The sequence below is a fragment of the Schizosaccharomyces osmophilus genome, chromosome 1 (genome assembly GCF_027921745.1).
Source record: "Schizosaccharomyces osmophilus chromosome 1, complete sequence".
Lineage (NCBI taxonomy): Eukaryota > Fungi > Ascomycota > Schizosaccharomycetes > Schizosaccharomycetales > Schizosaccharomycetaceae > Schizosaccharomyces > Schizosaccharomyces osmophilus.
The window spans coordinates 3,542,200-3,562,187 of NC_079238.1; the positions used below are offsets into that span (position 1 = coordinate 3,542,200).

Here is a 19,988-nt window from a genome sequence, read left to right on the forward strand (position 1 = left end):
AAGGATGAGCGGGAATCGTAAAAATCAAATCAAGAAAGTAATCATTTGAGTTTATATGCACCTCCAGTAAACTCCAATTTGTCTTCTTTGACCATCAAAGCAAGAAACTCTCGTAATTCATTCTGAGTTCGATTGTATCCATTCGGCGGAGGTATAAACATTGTCAACATATTATGAATTCTATCCAGTTCTAAAGAGCCAAGATTTGTAAGCATACCGACCACAAAAGACCTGATTTTTTGTTAGTATTATAAACATAGATATCAGTCAAAAGTATAGAATCGTACCAGTAAACGCGCATTTCTGAAGTTGCTGCTTCCGCTTGTGATTGAACAGCCGAAGCAGGCTCGTCTTCAATAGCTGTATCAATGAAAGTCGCTTCTTCTTGAGTTTCGCGAACGCGATAGATATCGTCTTTTACCAATGTTAACACTTGATGATGAACCCAAAAGTTCACATGTTTTTTTACAATTTCGATGGGCTGGTCAAGTTGTTCTGCAGCTTCTTCTAGTCTAAGTGTTGGTGACTCTTCAAAAAAAGATAATAATGTAGCTTGTTCAGGAGTAACGGATACGTTCAACGTTCTGTCCTCAAGCTCAATCTCCAATTCCACAGTTCCCAAATTTTGCAAATAGACCAACTCACGCTTGTTTTGTTTTTTAGAAAAATTATTCGCATATTTGTCAAGTTCTTCCTGAATTGCTTTGGGCACTCGGAATGACCGAACTACAAGATTAGGCCAAAAAATTCTAGATAGAACAGTTGCATGGAACACAGATGATGTATTCTTCCTTTCATGGATGAACGCATCAATGCATTTCGATTTTTTTATATCTTCAAGCATGACATTACACATTTGCAATGTGGATTCCCCGAAACGATATTTCAAGAACCCTATATTCTTTTCCTGTTAAAGTGTTAGTACCATCTAGAGGTGAATACTTACTTCGTGATCATAATTATAATCTGTAATTTGTAGTAAACGTTCCGCAAGCAAGAGCTGAAGTTCCTTAATGAGGGTTTCCTTGCTATTGAAAATAGATATTAGACTGGCAATAATATCTTTATCCGTTGGTTTTCGAAAGTCAGGAGCCGCATCAATGGGATCTGGCATCCATTTAAGGTAATCATTTCGATCGGAAGCAGCATCCACATTACCGGCAGGAAGTTTTGCGAGCTCAGAAGACAAACCATTTTCAGACTTGCTGAAAAGAAGATAAACCAATGATTTACTAGTATCATCTCGCTCATTCAGAAAACTACGGATAGGTTTTAAAGCCTTGTCCAGTAAAACACCCGGCGGGTCCAATGCGAGAAAACACCGTATAGTTGAAACATAAAAGACGAGGATAGAAGAAGTATCTTTGCTTGGTCTCAATATATTGTTTTCACATGTGGACATAAACCTTTCTACTAAGTACTGGCGTTGTTCTGGCTGACGAGCAGCGAGTCTCAAGTCTTCAATAGCACCGGATGACTGAGGATAGTCCAAAACTATATCAAAAATAGAATCGGATCGAAGTCGTCCAAGTAGGTTGGAAACTAACTGATCAAGTTGAGAATGTACGGAAGTTGTCGAAAGGAATGAGACATGTTCAACCAAAAGGGTAAGCTCACTTCTGATCCATTCTGCTGCTTCCTGATAGACGCCATAAGACCAGTGGGACCCGTAACGTCGATACAAAAGGGTATGAACGTGATCTTTCAAGGATAGAGCAAAGGTTTCCTTCAACTCTGAAACCAAACCCAACTGCCTTAGCCTTTCACAAAGATGAAAAAAATCTTCTAAGCCAAAATATGGGTTGGACTCATTTTCTGACCATAAATTCAATACTTTTTTAAGGTAAGCAAATAAGGGCTTCCGAATTTGGTCAAGCGGTAAGTGCCTTCGACAAAGACTCCAAAAACATTGCTGGACATGATCAAGATGAATAGTAGGATCTTTTGTGGCGTAATCTCTGTAAGAAAACCAAAAGGCATAGAGGTTTTGGATAAGATTCTGCAGTTCTTCTATACTAGCAGGACGATTTTCAAACAGCTGCGTATGAATAGAAGAATGAAAATCAGTTCTTAATGTATCTATAAGGGTTGATTCTGATAGCGTTTCGGTGCTCTCTTGTTGAGAAGGTTGAAAAAATCGAAAACCCTTCAGGATCGATGCAGAACGATCTTTGCATTCCATATTGATAAATACTTTATAGGAACCCTTCTATTTTTCCCTATAGGTATTCGTTGTGAGTAGAATTATACCAACGTAAAGACAGCAACAATGTAAACAAATCGAGATGAATGAGCGAAAATAGTCAGCAAGCGTTACCGAATTCCAATTTGTAAATGTAAAAAAGAGAGTAAACCAGTTAGAAAGGAAAACTGAAGGAAAGTTACATCGAGTAGAGATGAGCGGGACTGAACGTAAGTGAAGACAACGAGAATGGAGAGTTTCACATCCACCACCAAGCCGAAAACCGGCATTGAAGCTTTCGTTCCTTCGAAGAAAGTAAACAAAAGAAGTATTTATAGAATTAGAAAATGAACGGTGTTACGAATTTGTTGAAAAAAAATGCATTGACACCTCCAATTCCTCTATACCGACGATTGCTGCGAGCTCATCGAACTATGCTTGGTCCTCAAGAACGGGCTTTGGGTGATGAATATGTAAAAGCAGAATTTCGACGCCATAGGGGTGTCACAAACCCGTTGCACCTAGTGGGCTTCTTGACGTCTTGGCAACGCTATGCAGAAACGCTTGAAGTTGATGCATGGAAAAAAACCCAAGTTGACAATAGAGACTTGCTGGAGTCATTAAATGAGCAACAGTTAGGACAGGTAAGTATTTCGTCTGTTATGAATTAAAGACATAGTAAGCGAATTGCCTTGTTGGATTTGTTTCAGACGAATTGCAGGGTTTTGTAACTCTTACTCTTCTATTCATATATATCTATCTAAATTTTGACAATGTAAAGAAAAACACGTGCTAACTTATTCAGCTTTACGAGCTCTTGAGGGCTCTTCGCGAACAGACAGATTCTGAATCTGATCCGTTGAAGAAGTAGTATTTTTCTCGGTTTGTCCGTTTAGATTTTGAGGTTGATTTTCAGAAGTTATATTACCTTGCACGCGACTATGAGCAAGTTCTACCAGAAACCTGAGTATATGTTAGTTGACCCGTATTACCAAGAAATGACTTATGCTGTATCAATTTTCTGTTTTAACCTAGAAAGAAGCGAAAAACAACATCTGTTGATACACTTTTTTTTTTTGAAATGCCTTCCTTACCATGTTAAAGACAACCAAAGACACAGAGTCAATAGCAAAAGAATTATGCAATGAATGCTTTTTGTACTAATATACAGGGCTAGGAATAAGGCAGCTAGCACTGCACAGGCGGCATGAGCAGACTTTGCTAATACTGGAGTTACGCCAGGTGTGAAAACGCTCTGCCATAGTTCCTGAAAGTAAGATGCCATTCTTCTTTTGTAAATGTGAATGAATTAAAATCGATACAAAATCAGTTATCCTTTCTTTGCTAATCAATTCAGTTTGAGTATTCAAGATGGCCTTGCTTTTTAGGTATTGAATGCAAGGTTTTTGGTATTGTTAAAACAAGTGACGTTCAAACTAATTTCCTGGTTAAAATAATATCGATTTAAAACAATTGAAACAGTATGTTGGAGTCTAACATGGAATTGTTTTTTGTTCATAAAGTCTTTTACGAATGCTTCCAAAGAGAGGGCTTGTCAATATCGTGTTCTGGTCTTTGTCAATTGCTGAGCGCTGTATAAATGATGAACGAAATAGTTGAGAAGATTTAGAATTGTACGCTCAAATCAAACAGCAAATAGTTTATGGATATACGAGTGCTCTCATCTAAGCATTCAATTTACAATAATCCATATGGCTTTTCCTTTTGATTGGAAAGCATGCATTGATGGTGAAACCTGTCAAGGTCGACAGGTTTTGAATTGCTGAGAAACTTTTAATTTTAATAAATTTAAAACACGAAAAAAAAAAATTATAGAAAGAAAAAGAACACTTTCTTCAAGAGCCTTGAAGACATCATTACTATATGTATATCGTACTACGCTGTATGATGTTTAATTCTAGCACATATTACCTTTTTCTCGTTATAATTATTCAGTACTTCATTCTATGACTGTGCAAAACTCTTAAGAGGTTTAGCACTCTCGTTATGTGGTTTCGTTCGAATTTCATTAGATGCTATAGTCCTCTAAGAAACGAAACATAGTTTTGTTTCATACTGGTTTGAATATTGGGACCCTTTTATTTATTTTTTTGTTTATTTTTACTAGGAGACAAAATTTCGGTTCTGCGTGGATGGTACATCGTTAAAAACAAGGGCTTGCGTTCGTTTCATGCAATGAATTATGGATCCACCTGCGATTCCTCATATCACTCAAGGTTTTTATCCTCTATTTAATATTATAGAAACATATTCACGCCATGTGTTGAACGAGCTGGCTTCCTTGGCTGAAATATTACCATCTATGTCCAATGTTGACAAGAAGAGAAGCATTTTGGATTGGTTGCTGCGGTCTCGGACGTACACCATTAGGCTGCTTATTTTAGCTAGATGGATTCACTTTTCTCCGCTTGTTCATCGTTGCATCGATGTGGTCGCATTCTTGCAAGGTCAAAAGTTTTGCTATCAAAATTTGGTACATGTACTACAAACCATACGCTATCAAATGTCTTTTGCTCGTTTACGAAATGCGGACCTTCTAACTGCTTTGGATCTCTTGTCTACAGGAACAAATGTTCGTCTGTTGAATGCTCCCAGCTCTCGTACATACGTTCTGCCCCGTAATGAAATTTCTACGAAACAGGTTTTGCAAGCACTGCGAACGATAAATATGATTCTTCGAATTCGTCTAGATTTGCATGAAGTGATTCCCTCCCCTTTTCGAAAATTCGTGATTAATAACGGACGATGCACGTTTACTGTTCCTAATGAATTTTCGGTTTCAATGACCACTAATTCACAAGATCCTACCTCCAATACTTCTTCTTTTCAGTGGTTTGTGGTAGATTTCAATTTTCTACTCCCAAGTTACTCTTCCACCCCTTCTAAATTCAAACAACTTGTCGAGCATCATGTGAACGAACAAATTGCTTTACGCTTGGCCGAACAAAACCCCATTCTTCCACTCGTTTATAATATTATTCACAAGTTTTGTGTTTTTCAACAACTAAATATTCTTTCCCAGGAAGCCTTTCAGCTTTCAAGGCAAAGTTGGCTTGGTCACTTACGCACTGTTTACGAGGAAAACGTTTCACAGATTCGCTTATATTATTGGCCTCAATTTACGACGAGAAAAGACGGAAAAGTAGTCCCATCAAATCATTCTATATGTATTTGTACAGAAACACAGGATACCCCGGCTCTGGAACGCATCCTAAGTACCAGAAAGTCCAATTGTGATTATGAACATGTAAATCTTAAAGCCAGATGGTATCACGATGAAGAAGTTGAAACAATTTCTTTGGATGCTTCCGCCAGTACACAGGCATTGTTGTTAAAGGTTACTAAGATGCACGCACGACTAATACTGGGGCAAATTCAAAAAGAGCTGCATCCAAAAATTTTCAGTGAGTTGACTGATAATGAACTAAAAATTCGCTTGTTTGATCATGACATTATTGTCAAGGTTAACAGCGTATCAGGAAGACTTGTTCTGCTCAGATCTAATTCTCCTTTATCACCACCTCGTTATTTGCGTGCTGCTGAAAAAAACATTGCTTTGAGTTCCCAGTCTGCATCTCAAATCCTTAATCGACTCTATTTCTTTTGCATTCAAACTGAACTCACGGAAGTAGCTTTGTGTGCAGACTTGATTTCCGTCCAAGGCTATATTTCTTTTCCAGAACTTGCTTTTACGAAGAAACTTTGGCGTAGGAGTGATGACTTACTTTGGATTCTGGCTTTCAACGTCGAAACTATGGATTGGTCTGCAAAGTTAGCCAACTTTGCAGGGCAAATTGTTTTCTCACAAGCAATTTTTACCACTGAAGGAAATCTAAATATAGAAAGCTTCCATCGGTTAGCATATCTTTTGGAAATTCAAAGTTTACTTTACCATGCCCAAAGAGCCTGCTATGAACGTCGAATTCCTTTTGAATGTATATCTACACCCTCAAAGGCTCTTACTGAAAATAACTATACCCCTTTTGTCAGAACGGGAAGTTTGAGTATATCTATGCCTACAAACAATGCGGACCTCTGTCCTTTAGTTTTCATCCGAGCACATGATAGTATGATAATATTTGAAGGAAGGATCATGCATCGGCCTCCTTTCAAAGTGGAAGAGGAAACTTTCGGAACATGTACAATTAATTGGAAAAAGGGCCGGTTCACGATGCATGCCACAAAGTTTAATGATTTTGAAAACTTCTGGAATAGGATTTGTAAAGTTTTGTCTTTATCAAAAACAACTTGTTTTGATGTTGATTTGTTTACACTGAGGTTCGTTGATTTTACTTATCTAAAGCAATACAAGTTCAGAGTGTCTATCACTAATGACGGGGCTTTTTCAATATACTTTTTTGATCCTGAAAGTCCATTTCAATTAATTGCACATTACTTAAAAAATATATTCGCAGACAACGCATACGACATGCAACCCTTAAAAATCATTATGGATAGAACCAAGGGAGTATTAGAAGCACAAAAAATGGGATATACTGTTTTGGCTCGTTCACTACGAGAATATCGAATACTATTCTCTCCGAGGCAGGGTATTCAAGTTTCGTTAAATCGTTTTGGATGCCTGCTGCAAGATATTTACTCTTTGGTGACGCCGGCTGTAAAATCCGAATATTCACAAAACCCAGTACAACCGTGGGAACCGTGTCAATGGTTGAGCTCAGTTTGGGAAGGCGACTTAGGCGATGATGAACTGAACGGTCAGGTTGAGGCCTCTCCGGAGTTACACTTACTGAAGACGATGAAGACAGCAGACTTGAGTGCCATCATAAAAAAGATTTTATCTATTCCACGGAAATATTAGTTTCCTAAGTTATTCCTATTATCAAATAAAGTCAGACCAAGAAAGCCATTTTGGTTTTATGACGTTTTGAATTCAATGTTTAGAGTAGAAAAGTACATATAGACGGTGTTAATGACAATTACAGTTGACGAATTCTACAGGAGAAAGTACACAGTTATCCTGAAATGTATCGATAAATTCTTATAATCTTCTTTTAAAACCTAAACCCTTAAACCAAAAATTTTAGCTTTTTATCCCAATTTGATATTCCTTCATGACGAAGAATCCCGTAGATTTGTCATCAAAAAACGCTGATCACCGCTAGATGTAGCACCTCGGGTTGCTTCACGCAAAGCCATTGTGGCATACGAGGATGAAGGAAGCTGAAATTTTAATACCAAAGCCCGACTTTTTCCTTCATCAGTAGTAGTTGGAAGTTTATTTTCCAATTCATCTTTGTCGGTAGTGGTAATTTGCTGCTCTAACGAGTCATACTTTTTAGTGTACCATTCCATATCTTTGGGGCGTACTACTAGTTTACGATAATCGCCAGGTAGAGATAGCTCCCTGTCTTTTCGAGCCATTTGGCAAGGATCAAGTGAATGCTCACTCATAATCCTTTTGTACGCATCAAACGTTGAATTTTCAGGATATAACACATTACGTCCGGGTAGTGGTAAAACGATGTCATAAATCGTATAGTTTTGTAACTCGTCCTCTCTCAGACGTCTTGCGATTGGTTTAGAAGTCTGGGGGAGATCTTCAACAACATCTGGTGCTTCAGGATCAACAGGAATATTATCATTAGATTGATTGTCGGTGGGTGATTCCAATACTAAATCACCGGCAACTGGTTTGTCGCCCAATTGCTTGATACGCCAAGAAACTACCTTGTTCCAAACATACGACTGGTAAGCATGGGGGTAAATACTACGCAAGTGCCTTGGAATTCTTTGAAAAGCACCCAAGAAATCGCTTTGGTTCCCGCTTCGTAGCCAGGTTTCCAAAATGCTAGTCTCGGCGATAAGGCGACGGGGAAGAATTTTCAAAGTAGCTTCGGCATCATGAGTAGTATGCCATATATGCATGGCTTCACGAACAGGACCGGTATGCTCAGGACGAGGAGAAAGAATAAGTTCCACGGCTTTTTTCCATTCAGATCGTAAAAGAGCAATTCCGATAGTGTGTGTTCCTACCGAAGATGTACCAAATCTTTGGAGACCAAAATAATTAATAAATCCATGTTCCTTGATGGAGGACATACAAAGTTCAATTTTGTCTTCAGAGGTTGAAACATCACGCAAAACAACTTGGAATTCATTACCTTGCAAGTCACCGAGTTTAAGAGGGAAGTTTTCATAAGAATAATTACCCAAAAGAAAACCGTATGTCGAGTTAGAAAGAGAGCCAGCATTTAGTTGGGCAAGACGAGAAGCACGAACATGACGGACTGCGGCGCGCTGACAAGTGACACCTCTCCTATCTTTCGTACCAGCAATGGAAAGCAATTTCGTAGGAACCTTTAGGAGACGAGCAATTTTGCCTAAGCAATCCATCGAATCGCGGTTTTCTTTGTATAAATGAAAATGGCAATATTCACCACCCAAGGCTTTCCAACTAAGGCGAGCATCTCTCTTCGGCCTAAGTTGGTTGCTACGGGTGGATTTATGAACTTGAAAAGAACCATCTTGGGTGGTAGTTGATTCCAATCCTGAAAAGTGTTCGCGAATAAGTTGATGCAGAAGCGTGCGTTTCGTCTTGTCGAGAGGAGAAGAAAATTTTGATGATTCTAAGACTACAGATTCGGTTGATTTACCAAGCGAGAGACCTTGAAGAGAACTGAAAAATTGAGATGCCGCATCTTGAGGAATGAATTCTTTGAGCTCTGAAGGCAAGGGAATTGAGGCAATGGGAGCATCCATCTGTTCTTGTCCTTTTGAAGTAACATTCGAAGGAGGAGCCATGGATTCTTTCTCGATTTTATCCTCTTTGGCCGAAGAAGATGCTTCCACCTCCGGCATAGGGTCATGAGATTCCATGTCTGTCAAAGCAACAACATTCCCTTTTGAGTCCACTTCATGTACCATAAAGTCTGTAAAGCGTGCTTTCAAGATCCCATCTATAGCAGGAAGCTTTGCATTTAAGAAGGTCTCAATTCCAGCATCTTCTTCAGTCATGTAGAATCTTTGACTTTCAGCATTCACAGCATCATTGGCTTCTTGTGGCTTTTCATTGTAAGCCTCTACTTCTGTCTGCGTCAAAGACTCCTCTGTACGAAGTCGTTTTCTGGGCTCTTCTGCAGACATAGTTGCTGCCAAAGGTGTTGAATTTCTTCTGCAGAAATTGAGTGTTTCAACTACCCAACTTCGTTAAAAGAGTTTACGCTATTTAACGACGATATCACAATTTGAAAAGGTCAAGAAATTGAAGAAAATGTAAAAAAACAACATTTTTTATTGTTAAGAAAGGAATATATTGAATAAGGGTCATTCAGTAGTTTTACACACTCTTTTTCTGTCCCTTCTACGAATAATAGGAATAGGTCATTGATTGTTGATTTACCTAGCGAAAAGCAAGTGTACAAAAGAGAGAAGCAGCCAAAGAAGCCTCGCAGTAAGCAGGATTTGGCTCTTGTTTCAGTCAACTTTTCAAGAAGTTTTTTGTTTTTACATTATTGGCCTTTTCGTTTTGTAGCGTTTCGTGCCATAAAAGAGCTAGCTATACCTTCCCCTTGTTCCTCGCGAAGAAGTTTACAAATTTGCAAAATTCAATGGATCAGAAGAAAAATTGGATAGATGAGTTTCATCCTTCATCTTTTACAAATCCTATAGAAAAGCTAAACATACTTCTCCCCAAACAAGGCACTCCGCAACAGTTGGCGACTTCATCTCAGCAATTACTCAACCAGTTTCAATCTACGTTAAACAACAATCTTTCTGTTTTAAACCATCAAATTCAGCAAATATGTGGTACTTTACCTCGTTTGCCAACCATGATTTCGGCCCTAGATCATGACAGTCGACATCTTTCGGATACTTGCGACTCCTCTCTTTTCAAGGAAGACTCTCTGAACTCTCTTCGGGAAATTGAAACGATTCGAAAGAACTTAGAACTCACAATTGCTGAGGTTGACAAACAATCTTAGCGCATGACTTTTTTATAATGCTGTCCTTATTTGACGATTCTTCGTATAATGACTTTCAATTTTACGTTTCATCTTATTTTTGACTGATCTTTCAATCATATTCAATCCTTTGTTGTTTCTTTGACGTTGAATTCATGAAAGCGAAGTTACCCATAACCTTTTATTATTAGAGAGCGTATTCCTAATCTATAAACCCGGATTATTGTAGTACTCCGTTAAATTTATGAATAGAAGTTCTTTGGTATTATATTCTTGAACGCTGCTTTCAGTTACATTTGTGTTTGGGCTTACACGCATATTTCTGTTGCCTTTTCTCCTTTACTAGTCAAGTCATAACCTTCTGCATCTAGATCTGTATTATTTTTTTTTTCTCTTTTGGTCTGTAAAAGATATATATGGTTTCCATATCACTTCTATGAGATCCTGAATCCTACAAGTTGTGAAGCAAACTCTCCATAAATTTCAAGTATCCCAAAAATATCAAGCTTGATTTAGTAGAATTTCAAGCATGAAATAATTCTATAAATGAAATGTAACTAAGATTAGCCAAATAGCAGCCTATCGTACTATTGAATGAAAATTGCTTTTTGTTTTCTTCAACACAACTTTGACGTTGTTTTTTTACGTAAAATTCTTTTTTGGTATCTAAGATATCGCACTCTAACGCTGTCACTATAGCGTAGACTTTCTGTGGTAGTTGCTTTAAATAAGGAGCGAACATCGCTGCTGTAGACTTCGTCTGTCCTTCGCCAAATATGCAGTCTCCTGTATTTGTGATGAGTAAGTGCAATATATATGGAAAAATGCTAACAAATAGACACAAATGCCAACCGTCAGGTTGGTTACAAGGCACAGATGTCGAATATTCAAGCGGCAAAAGCCGTTGCTGATGTATGAGATTCATATGGGTGATTTCCCTCCATTTATAGTGAAAAACACGTAAAAACTAACGGTAAACAGGTTATTCGAACGTGCTTAGGTCCTCGTGCCATGCTGAAAATGCTTCTTGACCCAATTGGTAGTGTTTTACTGACAAACGATGGACATGCAATTTTACGAGAAATCGAGGTCGCTCATCCTGCTGCAAAGAGTATGATTGAACTTGCTCGTACTCAAGACGAGGAAGTTGGTGATGGTACCACATCTGTGATCATTTTGGCTGGTGAAATTTTGGCTGCTGCTAGCCCTCTTTTGGAGCGGAAGATTCATCCCGTTGTTATGATTCGCTCATTTAAACAAGCTCTTGAAGATGCACTGAAGGTTATCGACAAAATTACTTTACCGGTGAACGTTGATGACAATGTTGAAATGTTCCGATTGATTCGTACCTGCATTGGCACAAAACTTGTTGCTAGATGGAGTGATTTGATGTGTCATTTGGCTCTCCGGGCTGTTCGTACAGTCTTCTCTACTGCTAACGGAAGAATGGAAATTGACATCAAGCGTTATGCCCGTGTTGAAAAAATCCCTGGTGGAGAGATTGAATCTAGCTGTGTTTTGGACGGTGTAATGCTAAACAAAGATATCACACATCCTAAAATGAGACGCCGTATTGAAAATCCCCGCATTGTCTTGTTAGATTGTCCCTTGGAATACCGTAAGGGTGAATCACAAACCAACATTGAAATCAGCAAGGAGTCGGATTGGAGCCGTGTGTTAGAAATTGAAGAAGAACAAATTAAGTACATGTGCGACTGTGTTATTGCAGTGAAGCCTGATTTAGTAATCACAGAAAAGGGAATTTCTGACCTTGCCCAGCATTACTTACTTAAAGCAAACATTACTGCAATTCGTCGTACTCGCAAATCAGATAACAATCGTATTGCTCGTGCTACTGGTGCAACTATTGTAAACCGTGTCGAAGATTTGCATGAAAAGGATGTTGGAACCGGCTGTGGTTTGTTTTATGTTGATAAACTTGGCGATGAGTATTTTACATTCCTTACTGGTTGCAAGAACCCTAAAGCTTGCACAATTGTGTTACGAGGTCCTAGTAAAGATATTATTAACGAAGTTGAACGTAACCTTCAAGATGCTATGGCCGTTGCCAGAAACGTGTTCTTCCATCCAAAGCTTGCTCCTGGTGGTGGTGCTACCGAAATGGCCATCAGTGTTTGTCTGGCAGAAAAGTCTCGTGCCATTGAGGACGTTGCTCAATGGCCTTATCGTGCTATAGCAGATGCTATTGAAATCATTCCCCGTACTTTGGTTCAGAATTGTGGTGCTAACCCCATCAAATCGTTGACAGAGCTCCGTGCTAAGCATGCTGAGGGTCATTACACTTTCGGTATTGATGGTGAAACTGGCCGTGTTGTTGACATGCATGAGTACGGTGTTTGGGAGCCTGAGGCTGTGAAATTGCAATCCATTAAGACTGCCATTGAAAGTGCTTGCTTGCTATTACGTGTTGACGACATCGTCTCTGGTGTCCGCAAGCGTTCCGATTAAGTTATTTTAGATTTCAAGTTCCTTGGTTGGGCGGAAAAAAATTCAAATGTGAATGCCATAACTTGCTTGTTAGAGAAACTCATCACATATTTCATATTCAAGCTGAAATAATCAATATCTCAGTATGTAGCTACATGTAATATTAGTTTTTATTCTGCATGCTTATTGTAACTAAGTTATCCTCTTACTCCAAATACTGTGGTGTTTATCGCTGTAATGCGTTAAACGGCTAAAACCCAACAAGCGCAGTACTTTTCGTTTGGAACGAACCAACCATGAAAGTAAAAACAATTACTCGGGGGACATCGTTGACGCGTCTCAATGATCAGAATCCTGTGCAAAGAAATTTGGACCCTAATCTCCATCCATTTGAACGCGCTCGTGAATATACGAGGGCACTGAATGCAACAAAAATGGATCGGATGTTTGCCGCTCCTTTTCTAGGCCAGATGGGACAAGGACACCAAGATGGTATTTACTCATTAGCACGAGATACCAATTCTTTAATTGATTGTTCCAGTGGCAGTGGTGATGGTGGTATGTGACTTTTTGGTGTGGATAATAAAGTTCCCATTATTAACGTGTTTTTAGTTGTAAAACTTTGGAATGCCGGAGAAAGAGAAGAACGGTGGTCTACAAAGGCTCACGATGGCATTGTCCGTGGATTAGTATTTTCTAACAATGGTGATATACTGTCGTGTGCTTCTGACAAATATGTGAACCTTTATGATAAACAAGATGGTTCTGTTAAAAAATCCTTTTTGGGAGACGCCTCCCTTCTGGACATTGATACATGTAAGAAAGGTCATAATTTTGCTACTAGTGGTGCGAATGTTTCTGTTTGGGATATTAATCGTGACACGCCTGTATCAAAGTTCGAATGGGGTGTAGATACGTTACCAGTAGTGAAGTTTAACTATGCTGAAACTTCTATATTGGCTTCCGCTGGCATTGATCGTTCCATCATAATTTACGATTTGAGGACTTCTTCCCCAATAGCTAAAATGGTTAATAAACTTCGAACCAATGCTATTTCATGGAACCCTGTTGAGCCATTTAATTTCATTGCCGGTAGTGAAGACCATAATGTTTATTTGCATGACATGAGAAATATGAAACGAGCTCTTCATGTTTACAAGGATCATGTGTCTGCCGTTACCAGTGTAGATTTCTCTCCCACAGGACAAGAGTTCGTAAGTGGCTCTTACGATAAGACTATAAGAATTTATAATGCTCGCGAAGGTCACAGTCGGGATATATATCACACGAAGAGAATGCAGAGGGTTACTAGTGTTCGTTTTTCGATGGATTCCCAATACATATTTTCAGGCTCTGATGATAGCAATGTTCGTCTTTGGAGATCTAAAGCATCTTCACGTGCCAGTATACGCTCCACCAGAGAAGAAAACCGTCTTAAGTACTTGGATGCTTTGCGCGACCGTTACAAACATATTCCTGAAGTTCGTCGTATTGCCCGCCATCGTCATGTTCCTTCAGTCGTGAAGAAGGCAGGTGAAATCAAGAGAGAAGAAGTTGCTTCACTTAAGCGCCGTGAAGAAAATCGTCGCCGTCATAGCAAGAAAGGTGCAGTGCCTTACGAAAAAGAACGGGAAAAGCATGTTGTTGCTTTACAAAAGTAGTTTGGTTTTGGTAATTTAATGGTGTTAATTCTTGGATTTTATGTTTGTGGACTTGGGGAAAATTTGTATTTTTTAGGCAAATTATTAATAGAATGATACAATAAGATATGTCTGTATTTAGTTAGAAAGGATAGAAAAGCATTCCAATAAACTGAGCATTTAATAAAGATATAATTGAATAACATCCATACCACTGTTATGTAAAGGACCTACCACAGATTAGAGCTATAAACCGCTACGATTCACAGTAACCTACAAAAAATACGTTCTCTTTTCTAATAGAGGGGAAGTTTGTTCGTATTTATTGTACATCAGCAGATATAATGCTCTCTGTTTCATGCTAAAATCAAGTTTACATTTTGGATAACCGTATAGTAGCTCAATTTCCAAAGGATTACAGGCAAGTATGTATGGTCTTTACATAACAAAGCTAATATTGGTAAAGAATGCTTTCAAATAAAGGTTTACTATCAGCCTCAAGGTACCCGCTGAATTTCGTGAAAACCTATACATGTTTTAACAGAACGTTTTCGATTTCTGATTTAATAAACCAGGATTCCTTAAAATATGAAAATCAGAAACTGGACGTTCAATCCGATCTAAAAGATCGACTGAAGCGTTTGCTGAAAACATTTAATGCACCTATACAAGTCGCAATAGGATATGGCAGCGGTGTGTTTCAGCAGGCGGGTTATGGATCATCTGTAGGTCTACTTTATAGAGAAAAAGCTGACATGTAATTTCGCAGGCGAAACCAATGGTCGATTTTATTTTCCAGGTCGATGATCCAGTTCGTTGGCATGAATTGAACATCCAGCAAAATCCATCCCATTATTCTTTATTAAAGTACTTAGGACCAAAAGCAGTAGCGGAAGTTCAAGAAAATTATGGTGCTAATATTTATTATAATACACAAGTACCTGTGGGGAACAGCATTATCAAATACGGAGTCATAAAAAAGGAATCATTGATGGATGATTTGAAAAACTGGAATACTCTTTATACAGCTGGAAGATGTCAAAAACCGGTAAGACTACAGCGTCTAAATGCAAGACTAATCACTATGAACAGGTGACTTTATTTCAAGGAGAAGATTTCTTTTACCCACTTAATCGTCAAAATTTAGAACAAGCTACTTCTGCTGCTTTGTTTATGCTTCCAAATAAGTTTTCCGAATTCGAATTTTACAGAACTATAGTAAACCTTTCGTATGTAGGCGATATACGCATGCGGCTTTTTGCAGAAAATCCGAAGAAGGTGGATAATATTGTTTCAAAACAGCTTTTTTATTTCAGAAAGTTATATTTACCCATCTTAAACTCGCGATTTGCTGTAAACTTCCCCTCTTATAATTCAAAATTACATGAGCTAAATGGTCATGATTCTACTTTTCTGTTGGAGATTGAACACGAATCCAATGGAAAGGCCAGTGACTATTTCAATACTTTGCCTATCAACTATAGGAATTTAATTTTGGCAGCTGCTCGTACACGAGGTTTTAGCGAAAATGATTTATGGTTACGAACATCTATTCAAAATCGACAAATGTTAAGCATAACAGCGTTGAAACATCTTACCCAAAGGTCAATCTTGACACAGAGCGCCAAGGGTATATTAACTGCCGGTTTATACAGTTCCATAAGTTACTCTTTGGAAAAGCTGAAAAAGGGATTGTTTCGTTTTTCTAAGTAAAATCATTGGCAAAACTTGAAGAATTAAGCACTGTCTTCTGGTTAGGTCTACCTCGATTTTAGAATTCTAACCTTTAATTAAAGGTAGACTGAAAATTGAAGTTTTTCATTGAATGTCTAGAACGCAGACGAGTATTTTATTCTTGAAAGTCAATGTAAAAACTATTGTGAAAATAAAAATATTATTCAAGAATCCTTAAATGTCAATAATTAAAATCCAAAAACTTGTTCACATTCAGTAAAGAACCGTGTTCTTAGTTGAAATCCTCTGTTAGTCATCTAATAAGACATACAGAAGAAATCTGATAGTTTAATGCAATCCAATAGCAATCGAGCAACATTTTGTAAAAGAATGCATGTAACAAGCAGCTTTTCACATTTTGGAGCTCAAACTGCGGTTTTTAGAAGGAGATGGTATCTTTTTGCTGCTCGGAACGTTTTTCGACTCTGCCTCCTTTTCTTCTGAGTGAGGACTCAGTCCCAATGCAACAGCAAAACGTCTTGACCAAGATGGCTTTCTTTTGTCAGATGATGCTGTTGCAGGGCGGTTCACCACTTTCGAGGAGCCCGAAAATGATGAGAACCTCTTATTGGGTGTTCGTTGTTGGTCCAATGTCTCCAAATTCGCCGAATTTCTTGTTGTGTTGTAGGGAACACGCTTCTTCTTATTAGTTAAGCTTGATTGATCAATTGGTGGAGGAGTTACCACACGAGGAATCGGCTCGGAAGATGCATTGTTATTATCTTGCGCGGATGAATTAGTAGACCATTTTTGTAGCATTCTAAGTCGTTCTTCAAGACGGATACTTCTATTCTCAAGCTCTTGAACGGCAGTCTGTTTTAAGTGAAAGTGACTCTGAACCTTATCGTAGTCCATATTTAGTTGCGTGTAAGAGAGTTCCAGCTTGTAAATTTTGTCAATTAGGGTAGATTCTCGAACTTCCAGGCTCGCAATATTGTCTAAAAGTGTATTGTTTCGAAGGGTAAGCGTGGAGTTCAGATGCTCATGGAGTTCCTGGTTATTTTTGTTTGAAACCTTCAGTTCTGGATAATTATTTTCTTTATTAGCTTCTTCTTGCGTCTGCTCGCCATTTGCCATTAGGAGGCTCAGAGTCTTTGAAGAGAAAGATGACCCGGTGTAAAGCGAAGACATTCTTGATACCTCATCTTTAAAAGAGTTAAGATATATACTGAGGTCGGTAGTAATAGCTTTTAGATTATTTGAGGTCGTATCTTTAGGCTCTTCAATATATAATTTTCTGTGGAGGAGGGTTAGAATTTCATAAAGACTTTCACCGGTCGGTAAAGTTGGTGTCTGAAGCTCCTTTTTATCAGAATGGCCCGGATACAACAAACGATCAATGAGGTCTTGGAGCTTCGTGATTAACGCTTCTTGTTTTGAAGAAAAACCGATACTTCTTTCTTGGTTTTCTAAAGCGGAACCCATATTCTGTTGGACGTTAAGAAGGACCTGAGTATGTTCCTTCAAAACATTACTAACGTTTTCGTGACCCATTCTCAAGTCCTCAATCCTCTGGGCATACTCGCCATTAGCAAAATATGAAAAACTATTAACAAGCTTTTCAAGTTCATTATAAGTTGTATGGAACTTGTGCAGTAAATCAGAATCATTTTCGTGAGAAGCCACCACTTCTTTCCAGTTTTCGTACAGCAAGCTTTGCTTTTGATATAAATCCTCTTGATTTGCTTGATTATGCACGAAGCCCTGTAATTTGCTAATTAAGTCCCTTTGCACATCGGTAGCTTCGTCGGTAATCATCAGCTTTTGGGTAATAGCATGCAATTGGTTTGTATATTCCGCATTCCTGATTGCAAGGGAATCTAATTCAGTGTTCCTTTCAAAAAGCGACGCATTGATACTATTCCACTTTTCTTGAGAAGGAAATACCTGCTGCAAATTGTCACAAATACCTTGTAAAGTTCCTTGTAAAGAATTGAGGTTCTCATTCGTGCTCTGAACAGATAATAATTCATCTGACTGTTTCTGCAAAGAAGTATTGAGAGCATGATCGATGTCGAGGGCTCCTTTTTTTAGATGAGCAAGGCAAACGCCTAATTCCTTTCGGATTTCCAAACTTGTAGCTTTGTTCATGTCTTTCACAAGCTCTGATACCTGATGGTTTTGTGTTGATATTTGCGTTTCTAAAAGGTAATGAAGATCTTGGACAGATTTTTGAGATTCCACATTTTGAAAGGAGGTATCAGACAATCTCTTTACTACCGTTTGTAGTTCTTGAAGAAAAGAAGCATTGTCTCTACTCCTTTGAAATAGTTTATTGATTTGGTTGATTATAGAACTGACAGTAATGGAAATATTGTTCAATACTTCTAATGTCCGTGAATCATTTTCAGATAAACCTACGTAACCCTTATTGGAATAGGGAGAAATTCTGGTGGATAGATTCGGAAGAGCCGCTGACCTTGGAATAGATGGAATTCCATCTTCTTGTGGTAGTGGTGGTAAATTCATTGCATGCCTATGCGTGTCGCCTGTATTCCAACTAACGGTTGTTAAAAACCCATATTTTAAATGAAAACTACTACTTACTCGGTTTCTTTTTTTTGAAGCGGAGCTGCAATTGGTAGCTTGCTCATACTGAATCCCCGTCAAACGATATAAACAACCTCGAGGGTATTTCGGTGGTGAAGGCAGATTTTAGATTTTCTCTTAGGAAGGAAGAAGGAGAGTAAATTTGTAGTATAGCAGAGCAGCGATGTATTTCTATTAATAAGTATAGGTTTTTAAAACTTTTAGTCGTTGTTGTAGTAAATGGGATTGCTTGGGAGTCTCGCGAAATAGCTCAATATCCTGACTAAAGACTCCATCAATCCTCCTTTTTTTCTATAATTTATCCTTCCTTTTTAATTAAAATATCTCTTGTCTCTTAGTTTCAATTGCGTAGATAAAGGATGCACTTTGGAATAGCAACCGCAGAGCGCATGATGGGCCCTTTAAGGCAGAACAAAAGTAAAAGCGAAACACACAAAAAGAATATATATTATTTAATAAATAGAACAAAAGATTAAGGACTATTACACAGTAGGAAAACATTGTATTTAAAGGTTGTTCAAGCATAAACCTATGCACACAGGGATCCTAAGACATAAATTTAGAAGAAGTTTGTCCGAAAACAAGAACCCGGTATAGAGAAATTCTCATAGATCGTTATAATCAGGATCACAGGCATCGTCATCAGTGGCACCGATAGCTGTTAAGCCAAAAGTCAAATTCATTGATGTGTTGGTCGCATTATAAGCCATTGGATTTTGTTTCGTTTCCGTTGCCTGTACAAACTGTTCTGCTTGTTGAAAAGCTAACTGCATATATGAATCGTCGAAATCAGATAATCGATTAGTTTCACCATTTTGAAGATGGGAAGAAGAAGATGGGAATTGGTAATTTGATATGGATGGTGAGAAATTTGTTGATTGGTTGTTTTCAGTTGCCAAATTGGGATAAGACATCGGGTTCAACGAGGAATGGCTGTTCACGTCGGAGGTATATGTTTCTTGCTTACTATTTTGCAAACTTTTAAACTCATCCGCCCATAACGAGTCATTCTTTGGATCATTGGCTTTAGATTGGAACGCGTAAGGAGTATGAGGACGATTCATCTGTATCGGTGAATTGATGGATTCTCGTAATAGTTGGTACTCTTTAGCAGAAGCACTCTGTTCTCTTGTGATAGCATCATGTAGAAGCCTCTGTTTAGATTTATCAAGACGTTTGGATGTGATGAAGGATTTGGTATTGGCGTCTGAAAGTGTCCGTAAATTAGACCCAGAGCAAGAATCCATTGGAAAATCGATTTTTTTTTTTAATGATTGAAAGAACTGTTAAATAGGACAATGAACTAAAAAGAACAAAATTGTAAAGTCAAGCGCCCAACGTAGTAGATAAGTTATGAAATATTTGGATATTGGAAAGACACCACCATTTGGTGGTAAGTAAAGACAATCTGTTAGTTTTCGAAAAAAGGAAAAAAGGCCTTTCTTTTACAATATTTATAATAATAACTTTTTTTTCTTGGTTTTTTTG

The 19,988-nt window shown here is 38.2% G+C and overlaps 11 protein-coding genes across 11 annotated transcripts; 6 read left to right on the forward strand and 5 right to left on the reverse strand.

Annotated features, from left to right (window-relative positions):
- Positions 1 to 41: 41 nt before the first annotated feature.
- Positions 42 to 2,182, reverse strand: apc2 (anaphase-promoting complex cullin family subunit Apc2; the record flags this gene model as incomplete). The annotated part of the gene is made up of 3 exons (XM_056180411.1): positions 42 to 231; positions 288 to 907; positions 947 to 2,182. 3 exons carry the CDS (start codon positions 2,180 to 2,182, stop codon positions 42 to 44), a joined length of 2,046 nt encoding a protein of 681 aa, XP_056037017.1.
- Positions 2,183 to 2,529: 347 nt separating this feature from the next.
- sdh7 (mitochondrial respiratory chain complex II assembly LYR family protein Sdh7) lies at positions 2,530 to 3,053 on the forward strand (the record flags this gene model as incomplete). The annotated part of the gene is made up of 2 exons (XM_056180412.1): positions 2,530 to 2,826; positions 2,988 to 3,053. 2 exons carry the CDS (start codon positions 2,530 to 2,532, stop codon positions 3,051 to 3,053), a joined length of 363 nt encoding a protein of 120 aa, XP_056037016.1.
- On the reverse strand, positions 2,980 to 3,467 carry pkr1 (ER membrane V-ATPase assembly factor Pkr1; the record flags this gene model as incomplete). Its single annotated transcript, XM_056180413.1, has 2 exons — positions 2,980 to 3,145; positions 3,277 to 3,467. 2 exons carry the CDS (start codon positions 3,465 to 3,467, stop codon positions 2,980 to 2,982), a joined length of 357 nt encoding a protein of 118 aa, XP_056036222.1.
- A 918-nt stretch (positions 3,468 to 4,385) lies between these two features.
- Positions 4,386 to 7,025, forward strand: med14 (mediator complex subunit Med14; the record flags this gene model as incomplete). The annotated part of the gene is made up of 1 exon (XM_056180414.1): positions 4,386 to 7,025. One exon carries the CDS (start codon positions 4,386 to 4,388, stop codon positions 7,023 to 7,025), a length of 2,640 nt encoding a protein of 879 aa, XP_056036725.1.
- A 251-nt stretch (positions 7,026 to 7,276) lies between these two features.
- Positions 7,277 to 9,310, reverse strand: pus7 (tRNA/snRNA/rRNA pseudouridine synthase Pus7; the record flags this gene model as incomplete). The annotated part of the gene is made up of 1 exon (XM_056180415.1): positions 7,277 to 9,310. The coding sequence occupies one exon, from the start codon at positions 9,308 to 9,310 to the stop codon at positions 7,277 to 7,279; it is 2,034 nt and encodes a 677-aa protein (XP_056036210.1).
- A 464-nt stretch (positions 9,311 to 9,774) lies between these two features.
- Positions 9,775 to 10,149, forward strand: SOMG_01623 (Schizosaccharomyces specific protein; the record flags this gene model as incomplete). Its single annotated transcript, XM_056180416.1, has 1 exon — positions 9,775 to 10,149. The coding sequence occupies one exon, from the start codon at positions 9,775 to 9,777 to the stop codon at positions 10,147 to 10,149; it is 375 nt and encodes a 124-aa protein (XP_056036211.1).
- Positions 10,150 to 10,904: 755 nt separating this feature from the next.
- On the forward strand, positions 10,905 to 12,597 carry cct3 (chaperonin-containing T-complex gamma subunit Cct3; the record flags this gene model as incomplete). Its single annotated transcript, XM_056180417.1, has 3 exons — positions 10,905 to 10,929; positions 10,967 to 11,040; positions 11,110 to 12,597. The coding sequence occupies 3 exons, from the start codon at positions 10,905 to 10,907 to the stop codon at positions 12,595 to 12,597; spliced, it is 1,587 nt and encodes a 528-aa protein (XP_056036867.1).
- Positions 12,598 to 12,872: 275 nt separating this feature from the next.
- sof1 (U3 snoRNP-associated protein Sof1) lies at positions 12,873 to 14,237 on the forward strand (the record flags this gene model as incomplete). Its single annotated transcript, XM_056180418.1, has 2 exons — positions 12,873 to 13,134; positions 13,189 to 14,237. The coding sequence occupies 2 exons, from the start codon at positions 12,873 to 12,875 to the stop codon at positions 14,235 to 14,237; spliced, it is 1,311 nt and encodes a 436-aa protein (XP_056036298.1).
- Positions 14,238 to 14,683: 446 nt separating this feature from the next.
- On the forward strand, positions 14,684 to 15,929 carry tam41 (mitochondrial phosphatidate cytidylyltransferase Tam41; the record flags this gene model as incomplete). Its single annotated transcript, XM_056180419.1, has 3 exons — positions 14,684 to 14,941; positions 14,986 to 15,264; positions 15,309 to 15,929. 3 exons carry the CDS (start codon positions 14,684 to 14,686, stop codon positions 15,927 to 15,929), a joined length of 1,158 nt encoding a protein of 385 aa, XP_056036248.1.
- Positions 15,930 to 16,301: 372 nt separating this feature from the next.
- On the reverse strand, positions 16,302 to 18,544 carry blt1 (ubiquitin domain-like protein Blt1; the record flags this gene model as incomplete). Its single annotated transcript, XM_056180420.1, has 2 exons — positions 16,302 to 18,450; positions 18,498 to 18,544. 2 exons carry the CDS (start codon positions 18,542 to 18,544, stop codon positions 16,302 to 16,304), a joined length of 2,196 nt encoding a protein of 731 aa, XP_056036256.1.
- Positions 18,545 to 19,105: 561 nt separating this feature from the next.
- SOMG_01628 (uncharacterized protein) lies at positions 19,106 to 19,747 on the reverse strand (the record flags this gene model as incomplete). Its single annotated transcript, XM_056180421.1, has 1 exon — positions 19,106 to 19,747. The coding sequence occupies one exon, from the start codon at positions 19,745 to 19,747 to the stop codon at positions 19,106 to 19,108; it is 642 nt and encodes a 213-aa protein (XP_056036520.1).
- Positions 19,748 to 19,988: the final 241 nt, after the last annotated feature.